Here is a 23,827-nt window from a genome sequence, read left to right on the forward strand (position 1 = left end):
ACCCTGATCCACATCCACAGCAAAGCTGAGATCCGTGGAGGCGACGAGAGACGTGGGACCGGCTACCTGGGAAAATTGCCTACTAGCTTCCAGCGCAGCTTCTGAGGCATCTTCGAAGTTGTGCTCTGGGGATTGAGAATCCCCAACCCCGAGCACCATCTGCACTGAAGACCAGCCCTCCACACTTCACCAGTTCTGCGTGGGGCCCTTCTGCATTTCCCTGCTCGACGCGTCTGTCCGGTTACTGGCCCGTTGGCTAGTAGCCTCAGTGATGATGAACCCTTAACTTTCCACCGCTGGTTTGGCTCCTCAAGACTGGCCCTTGCTTCCCTGCGAAAGAGAAGCACCTCAGGCCTTCCTGGTCTGCAACAGAAGCGAATCTTTCATCCTGCGTGGGTTGCGCTTGCCAAGGCTTGTTGGGTCCGAACTCGACAACGACGCCGCCAACAGCAAGAGCCCTCGTGGGACAGCTCTCCTCCTGGTTCTGGTCGTCCTCGACGCCTCCTGGTACCCGTGGCTGCTGCGACAAGCTTCACCTCTTCACCTGCATCTTCACTACATCGCCTGGTTCCTTCCCGGCTCCTGGCTGGTGACCTAGACTCTGTCCCCTCTGCTTGCAGGTACCCTCCTTCTTGATTCCAACCTTGGAATCCACCGGACACTCTTCACTCACTGCCTGTCAGCACCTTTTCTTCAGGCATCCATAGGAGTCGAAGACGAAACCCGACGCAAGTTCCCACCTATGCACCCGCAACCCGTGGGCTAGGTAAACTGAGTACTCCTGTGCTCACAAGGGTATTGACTATCCTAGGGTCTAATTCCCAAGTCTCTAACTCCTAGCTCTTTCCGAAGTGTCCTAAAACTCTTTAATTCTAAACACCACTACTTCTATCGACATTAACGCATTACGCGTGAGTGTTTCCACTCTGCACCTGAATCCCGTGGGCCTCCCACTGCCTAGCAACTGGTAGTATAGTGTAGCCCCAGCGATTCCCTAGGCCTAGGCCTAACCTATGTTCGTGACAGTGGTCCTTATACCACTTATTTAGTATATGGTTTGCGTGGCCCCTAGGGCCTAACTGTATTACTTACCTGTGTGACTTATGTATGCTTAAATAAGACTGTGTTGTACTTACCTCAAATCTCATAAAGAGTGCTGAGGGTATTTTGACTAGAATAAATACATTCTATTTTCATATATATCTGTTGTGGTGTCCTTTCATTTGGTATTCAAGGGATTTCAAATGGTATAACAGCTGGCTTCACATGCCATACAGAGTTTATCCTAAGACTGCTCTTGTCCATGCTACCACTAGGATAGCTGGTCTATAAGGTTGACTTTACAACCAATCACCATAAGGGTTGTTTGGACTGATACAAGGTGTACACTAGAACTAGTGACATCATATCAGGCTAACTTCTCACATTAGTGAGCAGCGGTTGGGATCTGAGCTTGCTGTTGGGATACCATTGCAATCTTGAGATATCAAATTGAAAGATCACAAGGATATTTTTCAGGTACATATAACATAGCTTATAAATACTTAAGTTCTACTGAACTTAGTTGTTGTAGGTTGAAGGGCCTAGCACACCCTGACTACAACTACTAGAGAGGTTTTAGTAGATAACAACTAGTGTAGGTAGGTGCACACACCACACCCTCACTAGATCATGTCTCTGAGAGGAGATCAAGATGATTCTCTCTCAGGAGGGGGATATCCTAGAAAGATACCCTCTAGATATGATACCCTAACTTTTCAGGAGATGAGACAATTGTGTACCTCCAGAAAGTTAAAACAGGGTTCAAACCCTACCCTCATTTATCTAGTGGAGATCTTAGAAGAGTATGATGCTCAGAGAGCCTCCCAGGATGGTACCTTAGGTACCAATGAGGGTCTACCCTCTAGAGAAGACTCCCCTCACAATACTGATCAAGATGAGTCAGCAGGGACTTCAGAATATGAGGTAGACAGCCAGGTCCAAGTTAGGAGACTTAGCCAGGCTACCTTAAGCCTACATGGGAGTCAGAATGGGGTCCCCCCCATTCAGACCCTCAAGTGGACTTAACCAGAGAAGCAGGAGAGGAAGATCCCCTTCCAGGGAATCTATCCACTCCCATGTCTCTAATAGCTCCAATGCCTCTTCTCACAGGGGAATGACTTCCCCACAGAGAAAAGAGCATCAGGCCAGAATGAGGAAAGTCAATCTGAGGATTGAAAGGGAAAAACTTGCCCTTGCCAAAGAGAGACTTGCTCTGGCCAGAGAGCAAAAGTTAAGTGGGTTAGAACCCACTGGTGGCAGCACTATCCCTAAGGATAGAGACAGGACCTATGACAATAGAAACCTGAGCAAGATTGTCCCTCCCTACAAGTGTGGGGATGACATCCACAAATGGATAACTGCTTTGGAGAGGGCTTGCAAAGTACAGCAGGTACCCCAAAGTCAGTGGGCAGCTATCTTGTGGCTCTCCTTCTCTGAGAAAGGTAGAGACAAGCTCCTCACAGTTCGTGATGAGGATGCTGACAATTACACTGTCCCGAAGAGTGCTCTGATTGATGGGTTTGGCCTAACCACTGAACAATACAGTTTGTTGTTCAGGGATACCCAGAAGACACAGACTCAGGACTGGACTGACTTTGTAGATTGTGCCACTAAGGCTTTGGAAGACTGGTTATTGGGTAGTAAGGTTAAGGACTATACAGGATTGTATAATTTGATTATGAGGGAACAAATCCTTAACAACTGTCAAAACCAGTTACTGCATCAACACTTGATTGACTCTGACCTAACTTCTCGCCAGGAATTGGGAAAGAAGGCAGATAGGTGGGTCAGGACTAGAGTTAAGCAGAAAAACCAGAACCAGGGCGGTGATCAGAAAAAGGCAGACCAGAAGGGTAATGAGCAGAAATCAAAAGACCAGAAGTCTTCACCAGGCCCCCAAAAGGCTCAGGGGGAGGGTGGTCCCAAAAAGGATAAAAAGAAAGATGGCCAAAAGAAACCTTGTTGTAACTATTGTAAGTCCAATTCCCATTGGTATAGTGAATGCACCAAAAAGAACAAGCCCCCAGCCACCATTGCCCCTAAGGCAACTGTACCCCCTAGTTCAGCTGTAAGTGGTGGTTCCCAGCAAAAGGGTGTAATAGAGTTAACCCTGGGAACTGAAGTGGATTCTGGCCTAGTCAGAATACCCACTCAGGCTGTTCTGATCTGTGATGGGGACATAGCTTTGTCCTCTACTGTGGGTCCCAGTAACCTGGGCAAGTAGAGACAGACTCCTTTAATCAACAATAGAATTGCTCAGGCCTACAGGGACACATGTGCTAGTGTCACAATGGTGACACCTGCCTTTGTGGACCCTGGACAAATCATGCTAGGTGAGAATTACCTAGTAACCAACGCTAGCAATGCCACTACCTCCCATAGTGTGGCAATTGTTAACTTCTCCTGGGAAGGGGTAACTGGCCTCAAGAAAGTTGTGGTGAGTTCAGACCTTCCTGTAGAGTGTCTGTTGGGAAATGACCTTGAAACTTCAGTTTGGGCTGAAGTGGAGTATAGGACCCATGCAGAAATGCTGGGAATAGATGCACATGTCCTTGCTGTGACTAGGTCACAGGCCAAAAAGTGCAACACTGAACAAGTGCTGGATCCTGGGACAATGGACCAGACACAAACCAAGAGAAAGAGCAGTAGGGTTAAGGCTGTGCCTTCCCCCCTGCCTCAGGTAGAGAATCAGCCCTCACAGGAGGATGATTCTGAGGGCCCTGAAGGAACTGTCCTAGAAGAACTGGAACCTGACCAGGTTGAGTTTCTTGGGATAGGGGGACCTTCAAGGGCAGATCTGAGGCAGGCACAATTAGACTGTCCTTCTCTTGAACCCCTCAGACAGCAGGCTGCTGCTGAGGCTGCAGGGAATGCTCAAGGCACCCATAGAGTGTATTGGGATGAAAGGCTGCTGTACTCAGAGGCTAGAGACCCGAAGCCTGGTGCGTCCAGGAGGTTGGTCATACCATTGAGTTTGAGGCTTCCTTCTTACCTTGGCCCATGATATTCCCCTTGCAGGACACTTAGGCCAGAATAAGACTTGGGACAGACTTGTCCCTCACTTTCACTGGCCTCACATGTCAGAAGATACCAAGGAGTTTTGTCGCTCCTGTGTCACCTGCCAAGCCAGTGGCAAATCAGGTGGCACCACAAAGGCCCCCCTCATACCACTACCTGTGGTGGGGGTTCCCTTTGAGAGAGTGGGGATAGACATTGTTGGACCAATGGACCCCCAAACAGCATCTGGGCACAGATTCATACTGGTGATAGTGGACCATGCCACCAGGTACCCAGAAGCTATACTCCTGAGGACCACAACAGCTCCTGTTGTGGCCAGGGCCCTGCTTGGAGTGTTCTCCAGAGTGGGGTTTCCAAAGGAGGTGGTTTCTGACAGAGGTGCTAACTTCATGTCAGGATATTTGACTGCAATGTGGAAGGAGTGTGGTGTTAACTACAAATTCACTACACCCTATCACCCACAGTGCAATGGGCTTGTGGAGAGATTCAACAAGACCCTAAAAGGGATGATAAAAGGTTTACCAGACAAGCTTAGGCGAAGATGGGACATCCTTTTACCCTGCCTTCTGTTTGCTTACAGAGAGGTCCCACAAAAGGGGGTTGGCTACAGCCCTTTTGAGCTTTTGTTTGGGCATATTGTAAGGGGACCCCTGTGTCTAGTAAGGGAAGGATGGGAGAGACCTCTCAGACAACCCAAACTGGATATAGTGGATTATGTACTTAGCCTCTGCTCCAGGATGGCAGAGTATATGAAGGCGGCTTCTAAAAACCTTGAGGCAAGCCAAGAACTCCAAAAAGCTTGGCATGACCAAAAGGCTGTGCTGACTGTGTACCAGCCAGGACAGAAAGTGTGGATGTTGGAGCCAGTGGCCCCAGCAGCACTCCAGGACAAATGGTCTGGACCCCACACTATTGTTGAACAGAAGGGAGAAGTCACCTACTTGGTGGACCTTGGGACTCCCAGAAGCCCCCACAGGGTGCTTCATGTCAACAGGTTAAAGGCATATGTTAACAGGGCAGACATGGGCTTACTCATGGCTACAGATGAGGGGCAGGAGGAAGAGAGTGACCCTCTCCCAGACCTGCTGACTCAGAACCCTGATGATGGTTCAGTTGATGGTGTGGTCTTTTCTGACAGCCTCACTAACCATCAGCAACAGGACTGCAGATAAGTTCTGCAGGCCTATAGACATATGTTCTCACTGACCCCAAGTCAGACAAACTGGTGCACCCATGAGGTGGACACTGGTGACAGTCTGCCTGTGAAGAGTAAAATCTACAGGCAACCTGACCATGTCAGGAACTGCATAAAGATTGAGGTACAAAAGATGTTGGAGCTGGGAGTCATTGAACCTTCAGAGAGCCCTTGGGCTAGTCCTGTAGTTCTGGTACCAAAACCTCACACCCAAGATGGTAAGAGAGAGATGAGGTTTTGCGTGGACTACAGAGGTCTCAATGCTGTCACTAGGACAGATGCCCACCCAATACCTAGGGCAGATGAGCTCATTGACAGATTGGCAGCTGCCAAGTTCTTGCGTACATTTGACCTAACAGCTGGCTACTGGCAAATCAGGCTAGCTGAGAGTGCAAAAGCCAAAACTGCTTTCTCAACCCCAGGAGGACATGATCAATTTGTGGTAATGACCTTTGGCTTGAAGAATGCACCTGCCACTTCCCAAAGGTTGGTAAATCAAGTCCTCACAGGCCTGGATGACTACTGTGCAGCTTATCCTGATGATATTGCTGTCTTTAGCTCCACCTGGGAGGATCACCTGGTCCACCTGAGGAATGTTTTAGAGGCCCTGCAAAAGGCAGGCCTCAGCATCAAGGCCACTAAGTGCCAGATAGGGCAGAGCAAGGTTGTGTACCTGGGCCACCTAGTAGGTGGGGGTCAGGTTCAACCACTGGAGAGCAAGATCCAGACCATAAAGAACTGGACTCCTCCAATTACCCAGACACAGGTCAGAGCTTTCTTGGGCCTGACTGGCTACTACAGAAAGTTTGTTAAGAACTATGGGTCCATTGTGACACCACTTAATGACTTGACCTCTAAGAAGATGCCAAAGAAAGTTCAGTGGACAGTAAGCTGTCAGAAGGCATTTGATGACCTGAAGCAGGCCATGTGCACTGCACCTATTCTGAAAAGTCCAGACTACTCCAAAGAGTTCATTGTCCAGACAGATGCTTCTGAGTTGGGTGTGGGAGCTGTTCTTTCACAACTGAATATAGATGGTCAAGACCAGCCCATTGCTTTTATTAGTAGAAGGCTGACCCCTAGAGAGAAACGTTGGTCAGCTATTGAGAGGGAGGCCTTTGCTGTGGTTTGGGCCCTGAAGAAGCTGAGGCCATACCTGTTTGGCACTCACTTCAAGATTCAGACAGACCATAAGCCCCTCTTGTGGCTAAATCAGATGAAGGGTGAAAATCCCAAACTTCTTAGGTGGTCCATTTCCCTACAGGGGATGGACTTCACAGTGGAACATAGACCAGGGACTGACCATGCCAATGCAGATGGACTCTCCAGATATTTCCACTTAGAACATGAAGACTCAACTGGTCAAGGTTAGTTTAATGTCCCTAAATTTGGGGGGGGGGGGGGGGGGGGGGTTGTGTAGGAGAGTAGGGTCTGCTTTCTATGGTCACCCCCACTTTTTGCTTTTGCTTCACTGGTTTTCGACTTAGATGTGGCTTTGGGCCTGCTAATCAGACCCACAGCCCAGCTGTTCTCTCTCTAAATTCATACTATGTACTTTAGGTACAAAACCCCAATTGGTAAGGATCACCTTATAGGGCCCTGTACAGTGTACGTTAGGTACCCAGGGCATAGGTGTACCCTAGGCCTACCAGGGGCTGCAGCATGTATTATGCCACCCCTGGCTGGCCTCCAATCATGACACAACTGGCTGATCACTCAGCTGGGGCAAGGTCGTGTAATCACCCCTTGCTTAGGTATAGTATTCCTATACCCACCTTATATATAGACACATGGGTAACCTTTCAGTCACTCCTATGGCAGGCCTTAACAATCCTGAAGGCAGAGTGCTTGGTAACAATCCAAAAACAGCTTTATGCGACAAAAGTCATAAAAGCAATACAAAACAGGTACAGGTAGACAATACATAAATACTATGACAAAAGACAACATTTTTTAAAATCGAATACCTTATAAAATATATACAAGATTAAAAATACATATAGTTTCAAAGAAAATCATTGAGGGAATCATATAGGGTAGCTAACACTTTACTGACCATTACTCTTAATTTTTATGATCCACGCCCACCCCAGGAATTTAGCGACAGCCACAACAATTACCGGGTCAGTACTAGCACGAAGAATTCTTCCTGCTTCGCCACTCAGTCTAGTACCCAATAATTTGCAGACCGGTCTCAACCAAACACGCCTCGGGCCGTGTAAGCAGGGCATACAAAAAACATATGTGCTATTGTTTCCTCATGGGATTTACACAGAAGACATAGGTTGTTTCTATTGGTGTCCCACCGGGCAGTGAATGATTTTAGAGGCATCGATCCCACCCGCATCTGGAAATGAAGTTTCCTATCTAACACTTTTGTAACAAGGTCCCAGAAAGGTTCCAGCCTTGGAGCAGGTTTAATGCTCAAAAAGCCATCAGATAGCGAAAGGGACTTGCTGTCAGAAAATACCTTGGCGTTGACCAGCTCCCAATATTTCTCTTTCCAGAGTGCTTTGGATGGAAAGGTGGCACCTGAGGGGTTCTCCCAAAGAGCACTCATCCCCAGGGCCTCAAGGGATTTTCTGAGTTCTTTGAACCAGCCAATATTGTGGGAGCCCACCAAAGACAATATATCAAGGAAACCCTCCGCATACTGAACTAAAGCCGGGGTAGTCCATAATCTACACCAATAAAGGATGGGTCTTAGCCTAGCTACATCAGCAATAGAATTCTTGCCCAGATCGTGCCTCAAAGGAACTATAGGTGTGCTCTGTGGGAGCGAGGTAATGCTACGCAGAAACTTGTTTTCCGAGATGGTTAAGGAAGACAAGTTCTCGTATCCCCACAGTTCAGCACCATAAAGGGCTGAACTCACAGCTTTAGCACTATAGACCTGGAGCACGGATCTAATTGGTTTCAATAGAGATTTCTTAAATTCGCCAGATATTACTCCTACGAGCTGCCTATGTTTTAGGGTAGACAATTCCCTCTGCAATTTCCACGTGAAGTTATTTTGGATATTAACTCCTAAATAGTTAAAAGACTGTACTTGCTCTAGTGGATTTTTAAACAAAACAAATTGGTTTTTAAAAGATCTGTGTGGCCTAAATGCCATAAGCTTGTTTTTTTTAATGTTAACTTCAAGGCCACGCTCCACACAGAAATTCTCAAAGATATCCAATGAACGCTGTAGACCGCAAGGTGTTTTAGCAATTAGAAGCGTATCATCCGCGAACATTAGAATTGGGATCTTTGTGTCGCCAAGAGTAGGGGCATCAACATGAGCTTTCAGAAGACCATCAGCTATATCATTAATATATAGAGAAAATAGGGTTGGGGCCATTGCACAGCCTTGTCTGACCCCCCTTTGGACCGGAAAGTCCTCAGTCGTCATGCCTTGACCTCCCCATCCAATTCTAGCTGAATTGTCAGCATGAAGCCTCTGGATAAGGGACAACAAGCCGCCATGAAGCCCCAAATCTTTCAGCATCATCCAAAGTTTAGGACGGGGGACTAAATCAAAGGCGGCCCTTAGATCCACAAACACCGCGTACAAATTCCCCTTACCCAGGACCACTGTCTTCCAGTAAAGGAGGACGAAACGAAATACTTGGTCAATGGTACTAATGTGCTGACGAAATCCTGCCTGAAATGGGGACAAGATGTTATTTAGCGCTATCCAGGAGTGAACACGATTTAAAATCAGCCTACCAGTAATCTTCTGGATGGCGTCAATCAGGCTAATAGGCCTATAGTTCTCAGGGAGTAACATTTGAGGTGGTGCTCTAGCATGAGCTGAGCCTGTCTGCAGCTTTCGGAACCATGTCCTTATAGCTGTTCTATGATATCGCCTACCATATACTCTTAAAGTGCCTTATAATCCTCGCGGTTATGGTAACTATGGTTTCGCTTTATCAAAACATGTCGTGTAAGGTGTCTAACACTTTGGAATACTACCCCCACACCATTTCTGGCGATGAGGATAGTATTCCTCCCTTCTAGAGGGAGAAGACATGTTGAAGACCTACTACCCGGTTAAAGTTAACCAGAGCCCCAGCTTCACAAAATGGATGCTGCTGCCACAGACACAAGTCTGACCTCCTGCTGCTGGAAGTCCTTCCAGCAAGGGAGGCTTGGACAATAGGTTTCCTGCCTTGGGAGGTGCTAGCACCACCCCAGACAGGACTTAGTGTATTGGGGCAGGGAGGGATGAAAGAAACGAGACACTGCCTGGGGCACACAAGGTGTCCCATGCATAGTCCGGTTCAAACCGGTGCTGGGGCACTCCAGCCCCAGTCATGGCGCGAAACTGGACAAAGGGAAGGGGGTGTAACCACCCCCCTCCCTGGTCCCACCCATAGGAGGGACCTAGCAGGTAACCCAGCCCCCCAGATTAGTATAAGAGTGGGAGCTGAGTCCCTAGGACTTTGGATTATCCTGAAAAAACTGCAACTTGAACAGAAACTCTGGACCTTCGACAATCGACTACGGAAGAAGACTGAAGAATCTCCCTTGTGGCCAAGGAGTGGCCACCCTGTGCAAACAGGCACCACCAAGCGACCTGCCGTTTGCTTTGCCCAAGTTCTACGAGGAACCGACTGCAGAGCCCGACCAGCGCCTTGACTTCCAGACTTCTCCGACCCGGATTCACATCCACAGCAAAGCTGAGATCCGTGGAGGCGACGAGAGACGTGGGACCGGCTACCTGGGAAAATTGGCTACTAGCTTCCAGCGCAGCTTCTGAGGCATCCTCGAAGTTGTGCTCTGGGGATTGAGAATCCCCAACCCCGAGCACCATCTGCACTGAAGATCAGCCCTCCACACTCCACCAGTTCTGCGTGGGGCCCTTCTGCATTTCCCTGCTCGACGCGTCTGTCCGGTTACTGGACCGTTGGCTAGTAGCCTCAGTGATGATGAACCCTTAACTTTCTACCGCTGGTTTGGCTACTCCAGACTGGCCCTTGCTTCCCTGCGAAAGAGAAGCACCTCAGGCCTTCCTGGTCTGCAACAGAAGCGAATCCTTCATCCTGCGTGGGTTGCGCTTGCCAAGGCTTGTTGGGTCCGAACTCGACAACGACGCCGCCAACAGCAAGAGCCCTCGTGGGACAGCTCGCCTCCTGGTTCTGGTCGTCTTCAACGCCTCCTGGTACCCGTGGCTGCTGCAACAAGCTTCACCTCTTCACCTGCATCTTCACTACATCGCCTGGTTCCTTCCCGGCTCCTGGCTGGTGACCTAGACTCTGTCCCCTCTGCTTGCAGGTACCCTCCTTCTTGATTCCAACCTTGGAATCCACCGGACACTCTTCACTCACTGCCTGTCAGCACCTTTTCTTCAGGCATCCATAGGAGTCGACGACGAAACCCGACGCAAGTTCCCACCTATGCACCCGCAACCCGTGGGCTAGGTAAACTGAGTACTCCGGTGCTCACAAGGGTATTGACTATCCTAGGGTCTAATTCCCAAGTCTCTAACTCCTAGCTCTTTCCGAAGTGTCCTAAAACTCTTTAATTCTAAACACCACTACTTCTATCGACATTAACGCATTACGCGTGAGTGTTTCCACTCTGCACCTGAATCCCGTGGGCCTCCCACTGCCTAGCAACTGGTAGTATAGTGTAGCCTCAGCGATTCCCTAGGCCTAACATGTGTTCGTGACAGTGGTCCTTATACCACTTACTTAGTATATGGTTTGCGTGGCCCCTAGGGCCTAACTATTACTTACCTGTGTGACTTATGTATGCTTAAATAAGACTGTGTTGTACTTACCTCAAATCTCATAAAGAGTGCTGAGGGTATTTTGACTAGAATAAATACATTCTATTTTCATATATATCTGTTGTGGTGTCCTTTCATTTGGTATTCAAGGGATTGCAAATGGTATAACAGCTGGCTTCACATGCCATACAGAGTTTAGCCTAAGACTGCTCTTGTCCATGCTACCACTAGGATAGCTGGTCTATAAGGTTGACTTTACAACCAATCACCATAAGGGTTGTTTGGACTGATACAAGGTGTACACTAGAACTAGTGACATCATATATCAGGCCAACTTCTCACAGCATCCGTCACTAATACGTTCTCCGGGTGGGGTAGGGAGAGGGATTTGCCGCTGACCCAATCGTGGTTCGTGAGCCACCACTGCAACTGTTTTGCAGTGCCCTCCGAGATCAAGACATGGTCGGACAGTTTGCCCCGATGCTGGGCCCACTGAAACTTCAGGTCCCACTGCAGAGCCCGCATTCGCCACCTGGCGTGATGCACTAACAGGATGCAGGAGGCTACCAGACCCAGAAGCCGCAGCACCAACCTGACCGAAACCCGGGATAGAGGCTGAAAGATGGGAATCAGAGCCTGAATATCCCAGACCCGCTGCTCCGGAGGATAAGCCCGTAACTGCGCCCAGTCCAGAACTGCTCCAATGAAAAGGAGGGACTCCGATGCTACTTCGGCACGTTGATGGAGAACCCCAGCAAATGCAGGAGGTCGGCCCTAGTCTGGAGGTGGGAGACAACCTGCTGGGGCGAGTCCGCATTCAACAGCCAGTCGTCGAGATAGGGGGAAGACTGGAACCCCTGATCTGCGCAGATGAGCTGCGAATACCATCACTTTCGTGAACATCCGAGGGGCACTGGTGAGGCCGAAGGGGAGCACCGTGAACTGGAAATGCTCCTGACCCACTGTGAACCGCAGGTAACGCCGGTGGGCCGGCAGGAGGGGAATGTGAAAATAGGCGTCCTGCTTGTCCAACGCTACCATCCAGTCTCCTGGATCCAGGGCAGCCAGAACATGAGCTAGGTTAAGCATCTTGAACCTCTCCTTCCGGAGGAAGGCGTTGACGCTCCTGAGGTCCAAGGTAGGGCGTAGGCCCCCTTTGCCCTTCTTGGGAACCAGAAAGTAGTGGGAATAACAACCACGACCTACTTCTGGACCAGGAACGCGCTAGACGGTCCTCTTGGCCAAGAGGGTCGCAACTTCCTCCCGTAGAAGATTCAAGTGATCCCCCGACATGCGGTGGCACTGCGGTGGCATGGCTGGAGGGGTCGTCTCGAAGGAGAGGGAGTAGCCCCTTCGGACGATTTGCAGCACCCACCTGTCCAACGTGATGGAACGCCAGTGGAGCAGGTGATGGCGAACTCCGCCGCCCACTGGCGTGGAATGGGCCTGAAAGCACGGACTAGGAGGGCTTTGAGGTGGATGCTGCCGGGGTGGATGTGGACTGACCGGCACGTTGACCCCCAGTACCGCCTCGGCGGAATCCACGACCGCGTGCAGGTTGGATCTGCGGCCGGTGGCTAGGCGGACGTGAGGGGGCGCCCCTTCCTTGGCCACGAAAGGGACGAAAGGTGGAAGTTTGCGGTCGCGGCCCCGAGAGGCCCAAGGACTTGGCCGTAGCCCGGGAGTCCTTGAAGCACACTATCCGCCTTCTCGCCGAAAAGGCGAGTGCCATCAAAGGGCATATCCATGAGGGTGCTCTGGACATCCCCTGAGAAAGACGTGGACCGCAGCCAGGCGTGGCGGCGGAGCGCCACCGTGGTTGACATCGCCCTACCCAGCGAGTCAGTAGTGTCTAGTCCACATCGAATAGCATGTCGTGCTGCATCCCGCCCGTCGGTAAGAGCCTGGGTGAGCCGCGTCCGGGCCTCCTCCGGACACTGGGGCAGCACGTCCTCCACCGTATCCCACAGGGAGTGGGAATAACGGTCCAAGAGGCAAGCGGTGTTCAAGGACCGCAGTCCCAAACTAAGGGAAGAGAACAGCTTCTTACCGAACTGCTCTAGCCTCTTGGATTCCCGATCCTGGGGAGCGGACGGGAAGGATGATTGGGAAGTAGAGGCCTGGATAACCAGGCTCTCGGGCGTGGGGTGTTGGGACAGAAAACTGGGGTCGCCCGGAACAGGGCGGTGGCGCCGGGCCACGTGCCGATCCACAGGAGGTACTGTGGAGGGCTTGGACCAGGTGACATTCAGAACGTCCACTAGTGCCTCATTGAACTGCAGCAGAGGCTCCGAGAAGCTTGCTCACGGTTGAAGCACTTCAGTGAGAAGGTTAGTTCTCACGGCCACAGCAGACCGCTCCAGCCCAAGTCCTCCGAAGCCACAGTCGGAGGAGAGATGAAACCAGTGTCCGGGGAGGTGTCCAGACCACTGGCATCCCCCAGCTCATCTGCCAGTCCTGAGATAAGTTGGCCTGCATGGCCAGAGGGTCCTCAGACCCCTCCCAGTCGCCCCAGTCATCCGATTCCTGATAAACAGGGGGAATAATCTGAGCCAGACGGTAGATGAAATTGTCATCCATCGGCGTCTGCTGCGGCGCCGGGCCCGGACCGGGGCTGGACCGGGGAACGGCGTCGTCCAGAGACGGCGCCGGGGGTGGAACCGGTGTCGGCGCCGGCGGAGGAGGCGTCTTGAGGTCGACCGGCACCGACTGAGATCCAGGCCTGGATCCCACGGGGACCTGCGGCGTCGGAACCGAAGTCGACGCGGGGCCCGAAGGCGTGCCGGCAGGTGTCGACGGCGGAGCCAGGTCCCTCATGGCCGAGAGGAAGGCACTGATCTCCGCCGGAGTCGCGTCAGTCCCAGGGACCGGAGGGTATGGGGACGGACGCGTCTCCTGCGGCTCAGACGGAGCCGTGGGGGTGGTACCACCCGGACCCTCGACCGAGACGCGCTACCGGCGAGGGGAGTCCGAAGAGCGATGTCGCCTCTTGGACTTCTTAGCATGCTTTGACTTACCCGAAGACTTCGACCCCGACGAGCGGTGGTGGTGGCTGCGGCTCCGCGACCGGTCCTTCGACCTCCACCGGGACCGTGAACGGCGCTGAGCCGAGTGTCGGAGCTTGAGAAGCTTACGGGACCGCTCCGCCTAGCCTTCGAGGTCAAGGCCTGGCAGTCGATGCACGACTCTGCATCGTGGTCAGCCCCCAGGCAGTAAAGGCACCGGCGGTGGTGGTCCGTCACCGACATCAGTCGATGACAGGAGTCACAGGCTTTAAACCCGGGCATCCTACCGGCACCAGTTAGAATCGAGTAATCAAAAGAGTCCAAAACGTTTTAGTCAAAAAGTGACTAAAGGGGAAAGCTCTTCCCGGATCGGCGCTGTCTGGCGCGGAAAAAAGAAGAACTGACATCAGCGCGCGAGGCTGGCGTCTAAGTACTCCGACGACGTCATTCCGGCGCACGACGCCGACGACGGACGCGGAGCCGCAGACGACGCCTAGCGATGCGCAAGGGGTATTGCTGACGGAAAATCTTTCCGGATCCAGCCTGATGCCTGGGGATATTCTAAGGTGAGGAATCTAACTAACTTGTTTCTTTCAGATATCCCAGGTACGCTTCATACCTCATAAATCCCATAAGCAATTTCTTAATTTTATCTCGCAATCTCACCTTTCCCGCTTAGACTATATCTTTCTTTCACAACCTCCATCACAGAATCTTATCTCTTCCTCGATCAAACCCATTGTTATTTTCGATCATGCACCGGTTGTCACTGATTTTGAATTGCTCCCTCCGCAGCATAGGTCTTCAGGCTGGCGCTTTAATAACTCCCTTTAGATGGACCCTCTTTTCTCCTCTACATTTACCTCCTTTGCTGAAGAATTCTTTGTATTAAATAATAATCCCATCACTCCATTTCATATAATATGGGACTCCTTTAAAGCTACTGCTCGAGGTTTTATTATAGACTTTGTCTCCCAAAAAAAGAAACCTTTCCTCCAACACAAATCTACACTTGCAAATATCAAATCCTTGGAGCACAAATTTTATACATCTCCGTCAGACTCGGTTATCCAAGAACTTGTTTGTGCCAAATTAAAATGTAATAAAGCCACCACTAACATTGCTTCATCTATACTTCTCCGAAGCAGTGCTCGCTATTATGGAGGACGTAATAAAATGGGTAAACTGCTGGCTAACCATCTTAAATTCCGGAAGGATCGTACTCTAATTGCATATATTTACTCTTCAGATGGGAAGCTTATTCATAAAGATAAGGACATCCTTGATCAATTTCTGTTATTTTATAAAGACTTCTATACTCCGGAATCACCTCTTTCTATCCCACTTATTCAATCTTATCTCAATAATATCCCTCCCCCATCTAATGATTTTCTCAATTTCTCTACACTTGAATCGGATCTATCTCTTGAAGGAATTTCTAGTGCCCTTTCAGTTCTAAGGAAAGGTAAAACTCCTGGCCCGGATGGCTTTACGGTTGAGTTCTATTTACATTTCGCTACTTCATTGCTCCCTAAAATTCTCCACCTCGTTCATTCATTTTCTCTCTCCGGCAATACGAGCAGCACCTTCCAAGAAGCTACGATTTGTTTAATACACATAAAAGGCCGAGATCCTATTTTTTGTAAAAATTATCGTCCTCTAGTCCTCTTTAACCCCTTCAGTGCCCGCCCCTTTCCCCGCCCTGTGCCGGCCGTTGCATTAGCGGGCGGGGTTATGACGAGCTGGTCTCGTCATGGGCACAGCGCAACCGCGGCCCATGACGAGACCAGCTCGTCATGGGCATTGAAGAGGTTAATGTTGACTATAAAATATTTGCTAAATTAATTGCTTTACGACTGGAACCCCTTATGCCTCTCACTTGGTTGGTAAAGAACAATATGGCTTTGTCAAGGGTAGACTAACCTCGGATAATTCTCGATTATTCCTTAATGCATTAAAACAAAATTCTTTCTCTCTCCAATTCCCTAGCGGCTATTTCCGTTGGTGCTGAAAAAGCATTCGATCGGGTAGAATGGTCCTTTTTATTTCAAACTCTTAATTGGCATGGTTTCGTCCCCAAAACACACTCGCTTACCTGTTATATTTTGCCCCTAGAGCTTCCGTATTAGTTAATGGTTGTACATCTTCCTATTTTTCTTTACAATGTGAAGTTCGTCAAGTCTGTCCCCTTTCCCCTCTTCTTTTTATTCTAGCCCTCAAACCTTTTTTATCTTCTATCCGTAATAATTATTCTATATCCGGTTCTTGATGATCACCAGTTGAAAATTTCGGCTTATGCAGATGACATTTTACTTTTTATTTCCAATCCTGAAATATCTATTCCTTCCTTATTACATGAAATGTCTTCATTCTCCTTAGTCTCTGGCTATAAGATTAACTCTGATAAAACTGAAATTCTCCTCACAAAATTCTGTACTCACTCTTTCTTCCACTGGGTTTTCGTGTAACAGATCTAAAGTTAAGTATTTAGGAATATGGTTCTCTAACTCTATCTTCCTCAGTTAAACTAAATATGACAGAAGATCTGTCCCGCATTGACAAACTAACTTCCTCTGGGAATCCTCTATTTCTTTCATGGTGGGGACGGCTTGACTTAATCAAAATGATTATTACTCCTATCTTACTTTATATTTTTTCTACCCTTCCTATTTTTATTCCATCTTGTGTTATTTTAAGAAGATAGATTCCCTTCTCTCCAAATTTCTTTGGAAAGGTAAAAAATCTAGAATATCCTTATCATTGCTTCGGAAGACAAAATCCAATGGAGGTGTCATTTTTCCGGATTTTAAAACTTACCATAAATCCTTTAGTCTTAGTCAAGCCTCCAAATGGCTTCTCTCCGATTCCTACCCCGTCGCACCTTTATGGCTTACTATCGAGCGATCCTTGCTTCTACCCTTCTCTATGTAGCAGATATTGGCCTTTTCTGCCAAAACTCCTCAAACCTCTCTTCCTTTATTCAAACATACGTGCTCCCTATTAAAAACCACTTACCCAACCTATGATTAATTCGAAGGAATCCTTTTTACGCTCACCTTTATGGCATAATCGTCTTATTACTATTAATAATAGAACTTTCTTTCGGAAATCCTGGTGATTGCGGGGGATAGCTAGGGTCAATGACCTATTTGATGGTAAGTCCCCCTTGTTCATTTCCTCAATTCCAAACCACTTTGAATTGCATCGTTCCTTTTGGCATAGATTCTCTACTCTAATGGCAATCATTCTTGACATTTACTATTCTCTTCCTTCAATTCCTCGATCCTCAGGAGAAAATTCTCTTAAGATTCTTGTTACCCTTCCTAAGGCCTATCTAATATATAAGCACACCTTATCCCCTGATACTGCTAGCCCTACGTGTGAAGTGGAACTGGCCTGGGAATCTGATCTGGGCTGTGATTGGAGCATCACCTTTTGGGACAAATTCTGGAGCCGATCTCATCTCTAGATCGGCCTCTGTCACTCAATCTATGTTCTTATTAGATCATAGACTATATTTTACTCATATTGCTATTGCTACTTTTTCTCATTCCTCTAACATCAACTGTTGGACATGTGATTCTCCCTCTACTGATCTAATGGCACCTTCTCTTCCTTTTTCCTAATGTTATTACTTTTTGGAAGAAAATTTAGTATTATATTTCCCTTATATTTGAAGTACACCTTCCCCTTTCTAATGTCACCCTTTTCTTAGGAAGTTTATTAGAGTCCCTAGACCTTCCTACTCATAAGCATGGACTATTTGACCTTATGCTGGCGTTAGCCTTTCAACAAATTACACTAAATTGGAAAAACTCACCAAAAATTTCTGTCCAACACTGATGGAATAATCTAGGCCATTACCACCAACTTGATATTAATTTTGCCTCCTCCTGCAAACCATTTGTTAATAGAGATCCTTTTGGTTGCCATTTACAGCATCTTTAGATAAGAATATAAAAAGTTCTTGTATACGTGCTGAAAATGTTAAACCTCCATCATTGTTTTATCTTCTCCTTTTTTCACTGACTTCTTGTTGGCACATTCTTGTCCGAATGTTTTTATAATCAATTAATATTATGCAATACAACACTTTCTTCAACTATAAGAGTATGTCCTCTCCCTCCCTACACTCCCTTATTTTCTTTATTATCTTGCCTTTATTGTTCTAAAATATAAATAGCTTTCCTTATTGTTCTTTAAAAAAAAAAAAAAGCATGAAGTCTGCCATCCTTTAATTCGTAAACCCCAAACAATGCACCCAGCACAGGCTGGTGTACTCCTTGCCCACTCACCGCCTCCTCCTCCAGCTTCTTCATGCGTCTTTCTGTTTTCATTTTGCCTGAGCCTTTACCATGAAACCTATGCGAAAGTTGCCTGAAGGCCTGAAACAGAAAGGATTTGCCATTAATTACAGTGATCTCTTGAAATACAGGTGTACTGAATAAGGCTTTCCATATCCTCTCGCAATATTTCCACTTGCTCACAGAAAGGGTATTTCAAGATGCCATATATCTGAGTGTATACTCTGTTGTTCAGTCTACTTTACATAGAGATGATCACCTGCCCATTAACCTACCTGTCATTGTCTACAATAAGACTATAGTTCAGTAAGTACTTGTTAAAGACTACTGCAGTAAATTCTCATACAGCGAACATGTGGTCCTGTTCATAAACACCAAAGAAGCACTTCTGAAGGTAGTTGGAAAATGGCAGAAGCCAATATTAGCATGTACAATATTCTTAGGGTTCTATACATACCTCCTTTGGGCACAATTTTCGGCCAGTCTCGTCCACATATTCTATCTTTACATCAGGTCGGTAGCCTTCCTTCTCTTTGAACTCTTGGGTGAATCCTCTGTACTCCTCTCTCCTGCTATATTTGTCATCGATGGCCCTAAAAAAGCAAAGTAATGTATTAAAGAGAGAGACTTTCGAGAAACACTGCTGTAAACTACACACTCTAGAAGTTCAGCAGCTTTCATTTCTGCCATTTACAATTTGGCATTTTAAAGATGAAGTCGCCAGTACCTCCCCTTTATTATCAAATATGAACAGATAGCACTGCCATCATTAGTATCTCACAATGCAGGGTTGAAAAGATGAAGTGTGCATACATGACTGCGCATACTTCCTTATCAGCAAGAAAGGATGACACCATAAGCGTCATTGTCCAGCTGTATTGGCAGGGTGCAGACTGCACGGTCCAGTCATGTTCAGCACTGCAGGCTCTGGAAAGGCGACACTGGCTCAAACACTTGGCCACGCTGTTCCTATGGGTAATTACAACTGTTCAAGTAGTGCTTTCATGAAAGGAAAGCACTCCTATGCAGGCCTAAAAAGAGGCTACAAAAAACTTACATTTTATCCTCAATGCAGTATAGTGCTGAGGGCAAGGACTTGTTCGGGGCCTTCACTCTTGCAACCTTCTGCACTTGTGTTTCCAACAAGCCTGAATGAAAAACACAAGAGTTGTATACAAGTTCAGCAAATTAACTTAGCGTTCACCACATTCCACTTCAATTCCTGTTTAGTCCCATTGAAGACATAGCATAGAGAATTGCATAATGTACCACTGACCGTCATGTTACAGTAAGTCATGTGTTAAAGTTAAACAGGGTCATTCTTGTACAAGAAAAAGTCATAACTTTGCACCAAATGCTTATCCTCTATCATTTACTTACCACTGAAGGCTAACATATGACTAACACCCATACAAATGGTGGAAATGCTAACAGATGTACAGGTTCAGACTACGGAGAACAGATCAAGCACAAGTTAAACATGCACAAGAAGTACAATGTTAATAGGTGGTTTTGAAAAATAAGCCCCAGGCCCGTTTTGCACATTCGAAATAACAAGGAGAGCACTGAACTCAATTGGTAGCATTGGTTGAAGTAGCAGAGATGGTATTCATTTACCACAGAGGAGATATCTTCACCAGAAAGGATTTCTCACCTTTGTTCTGACACAAATGCAGTGCTGCTGCAAGGCCTCGATTCACAATTGGCTCTTCATCCAGAATGGTGGTAGAAGATGTAGAGAACTGAGCGGGATAAAAAACAAGTAGTATTAAAAGAATTGTCAAATCAACATACTTGAACTCTGCGTCCAAGTTAGCTTCACCCATCACCCTTTGGCATCATATTGATCTGATTAATGCACAATTTTAAAGGCCCACTGTGAATTATAACAGTTTAAGATTGATGTTATTCACACAAACATGCGAAGTGACAGAAACTATTATAGCGGAGTCCAAATGTAGCCAAGATGTTGTAAAAAGGGATACACAGCTCTGCATGTACTCACATCATGTTGGTGCTGCTCTTCATCAAGATTAACTGTACTCCAGCCAATATTTTCTTCACCATCTGAATCCATGTTTTGGTCAGGGGATCCCTCCTTTTCTTGATCAAAGTCCTATATTTCATGAGAAAGTGACGATTAGCACTTATCAACAAAATTAAACATACCTGCCGACGTCAAACCTTATTCAACTCAACATTTGATAAGGTGAATCTCAGGGGATCAAAGAATAACTACCCTTGCCTATTTAAAAGAACTATGTTCTGTAAGATCATCAGTAACAACCTCTAGCTGTTTATTTGATTAGTCTTCCTAATTCTTGAAATGCATTTACTCTTCAGATTACTTTATCTTACCATGAAACAAAGTATTGGCATCCATTTTGTTTGGGAAGAGGAACTTCTTTGCTTGCCCCTTTTACTGGAAGCTGCGGTACCTCTGAAAAATACATGACGATTTCTGATAAATCTTTTATGGTGCTAGCAACTGTAGTCTTCCATTTACACTTTAGAGTTTGTACTGTATGAGCTAGGTGTAACACCCCCATATCAGTGGTTCTTTGATGCCAAAAAGATTAACTGAACTTTCCGTTCTTCCAATAGAGCAAATGGATGTGGCAGTTCGTAGTCAAAGAAAGGATTAACACTTATTTTGTTCCTCTTGTAGCAAGGGAAGGATAAACAGAATTAATACTGATGGTGCCTGGCAAACACCCATGGTTGTTAGTGAATATTTGCAGTGACTCACAAAAGGGCTAAGCCAACAAAATATTTTTGGGGGTGTCAGCACTCTCGTCGTTTATTAAGTTTGATGGACCTTGGGGCCTTATTGATGTTCTAGCCACAAAACCAAGAGCTTGAAAGGTTTAATCTACAGCTAGACTGTCTCTACCAGATATAGCATTACCGAAGGTCAGTAACTTTTACATCTGATAGAGACATCTAGCCGCAGATTCCTTAACTCTGAATTAAATACCACAGCTATACCCCACTGGATGACGGTCTGAACTAATCCTACAAAAAGTTCTTAAAGAGAACTAGCCGGTCAAAACTAACAACCGACCGATACATTTAGGAATAGCAAAAAAAGAGCTTGGCTCTTAATATAAACTATGATCACTGTCACAGAACATTTAAATAAAAACAAGCTTACAGGACCAATAAAAAACGGCCCATGAAGGAAAAGGGTTGAAAACCCCTCAAGAATCATCTGTCAGAAGACCGACATTAAGTCCTGTCCCCCAAAGGGGTAAGAAAACTCGATGACCAAAAAGGTCAAATGTATGATAAAAGTCATAATCTGCATTGATCATAACAATAAAGCATCAGATAAAGAACTGTCCTGATAAAAATCTCAATATAGGACTTTCAGAACTCATTTCCCCAATCAAAAGATGAGCGACAACAACTCCTTGGTTTAAATAAGAGATTGGACAAAATGAATATTCATCCTATGAACCAATTGCATAAAATCTTACCACAAAGCCTCATATATAGACATCCAAATATATATACTGACATAAATGTGACACCAGACACTCCGATTGACCAGCAATTCACAGAATTTCAACAATATGTCAGCAATACAACACCGTAGGTGACTTGCCATTAGAAAATGCTGTCTGTTAAATGGTGCCTAAAGGGTTGACACCACAAGGAAATGATTCCTCAAGAGATGAGAAATGCTGAAAGTAACAAGTACAAGACAGGAAATGTGGATCAAACAGAAAAAACAAGTTACTTACCTATACACTGTGGTTCTCCAGTATTGATATCTTTTATAGATTCACATGGTTAAATCTTCCCCGACGTCATGGTGGGAGTCCCACGGTGACAGTAGAAATAGTAGTACTGAATACATTAAATTGACCTCCATAGAGAGAAAACTCAATTGAGCACCGTCAACCTCATTTTATAACATCCAAAGTTCAGCCAATCACAGCAGAGACCTCAGAGTAACCCTCTGCACAGAGCCACCACACCTCAGATTTCGAGCACAAGTGTGCAAATATATATATATCACTCTGAGGTAAAATGGTGAGCCTAACCGGGGGTGAGGGCGGGTCGCATGTGAATCTATAAAATATATCAATACTGGAGAACCACAGTATACAGGTAACTTATTTTTCCTCCAGTATTGTATCTTTAATAGATTGACATGCTTGAATCCGATTAAAGAGCAGTATATTGATAAATAGAAGTAACATTGAAGGCGGGAAGGCGAACAATCCCACCATGACAGAAACAAAGGAAAAATATATATGACCAGGCTTCTCCTAATGCAAGTAGAAATAACAATCAAATAGATATACAAGAACGAACTAAATAACTAAATAAAGAAATCATGATGGCTACAAGCCGCCTACTTCAGACAAAGTGGACGAAGAGCCGCTTGTCTCATGGCTATGTCTGCCTTCCGCCAACCATCCAGGCAGTAATGTTTTGTGAACATGTGCGTCTTCGCCCCCGTTGCTGCCCTGCAAATGTCAGGAAGACAAGCCCCCACAAGCAGGGCTGAAGAACTTGCGACTTTTCTCATGGAATGGGCCTGCACCCTTGCAGGCAATGGATGCCCAGCCTTCTCTTGGCAGAAGACAATAGTTGAAATGACCCAGCGAGCAATACTGGCCCTAGTTAGGGCGAGTCCCTTCCTGGCTGCAGAGTAGGGAACCAGCAGTTGAGAAGACTTACAAAGGGATTTTGTTCTTTGCAGGTAAAATTTTCAAACAGTGTTTGATGTCCAGAGAATGGAGAGATTTTTCCGCCACGAGGATGGATTTGGAAAAAATGTAGGCAGAATTATAGGCTTGTTGAGGTGAATAAGACAATGGTACTTTTGGTATGAAAGAAGGATTTGTACGTAGAATAACCCCGTCTGCTAGAAATTGAAGAAATGGTTCCTTTATAGTGAATGCCTGGATTTCGCTGATACGTCTGGCAGACGTAATGGCCAAGAGAAAAGCCTTCTTCCAAGAGAGAACTTATTAAGTCACAAAATGGGAAACACGTTAGTTGCGACAGGACCGTATTTAATTGCCACAACACTGGAGGGGATTTCACCGGTGGATAGGACCTGAAGAGGCCTTTCACAAATTCCGTAGTAAGTCTAAAGACCAAAACGAGGATTGATCCAGACATCGTCTGTATCTAGAAATCGCAGCAAGGTGGATCTTAATGGAAGAATGTGAGAGTCCCTCCTTGGCTAGGTGCAAGAGATAGGGCAATACTTGTTCCGGTGTGGATGAAAGTGGATGTAAAGAAAGAGCGCTGCACCACACACAGAACCTTTTCCATTTTGCAGAGTAACATTTGAGCGTGGAAGGAGCTCGAGAACTTTGAAAAATTGTTTTGCAATCATTGGGTATGTTGAAATTCCCAAATTCAATGAAGTGAAGAGCCAAGCCGACAAGTGAAGAGAGAATTTGAGGATGAATCACTTGCTTGATAGGCGAAGAAAAAAAATGGCCTTGCCCACCCAGGAGCGATGAGAATGATGCGGCACCGCTCCCATTTCAACTTGGAGTACTCGAGGAATGAGAGGAAAAAA

General features: G+C 46.7%; 1 protein-coding gene across 1 annotated transcript in view; it reads right to left on the bottom strand.

Moving 5' to 3' along the window:
- Positions 1 to 23,827, bottom strand: part of SART1 (spliceosome associated factor 1, recruiter of U4/U6.U5 tri-snRNP) — a 698,390-nt gene that overhangs the window by 143,917 nt on the left and 530,646 nt on the right. Inside the window, exons 14-18 of the mRNA XM_085625869.1 lie at positions 20,285 to 20,395; positions 19,934 to 20,021; positions 19,337 to 19,427; positions 18,737 to 18,872; positions 18,271 to 18,360 (exon numbers count right to left, since the gene is read on the bottom strand). Coding sequence (XP_085481995.1) covers positions 18,271 to 18,360; positions 18,737 to 18,872; positions 19,337 to 19,427; positions 19,934 to 20,021; positions 20,285 to 20,395 — 516 coding nt within the window. The remainder of the gene's footprint in view (positions 1 to 18,270; positions 18,361 to 18,736; positions 18,873 to 19,336; positions 19,428 to 19,933; positions 20,022 to 20,284; positions 20,396 to 23,827) is intronic.

Source organism: Triturus cristatus, chromosome 9, assembly GCF_964204655.1.
Source record: "Triturus cristatus chromosome 9, aTriCri1.1, whole genome shotgun sequence".
In the NCBI taxonomy this organism is placed as follows: Eukaryota; Metazoa; Chordata; class Amphibia; order Caudata; family Salamandridae; genus Triturus; species Triturus cristatus.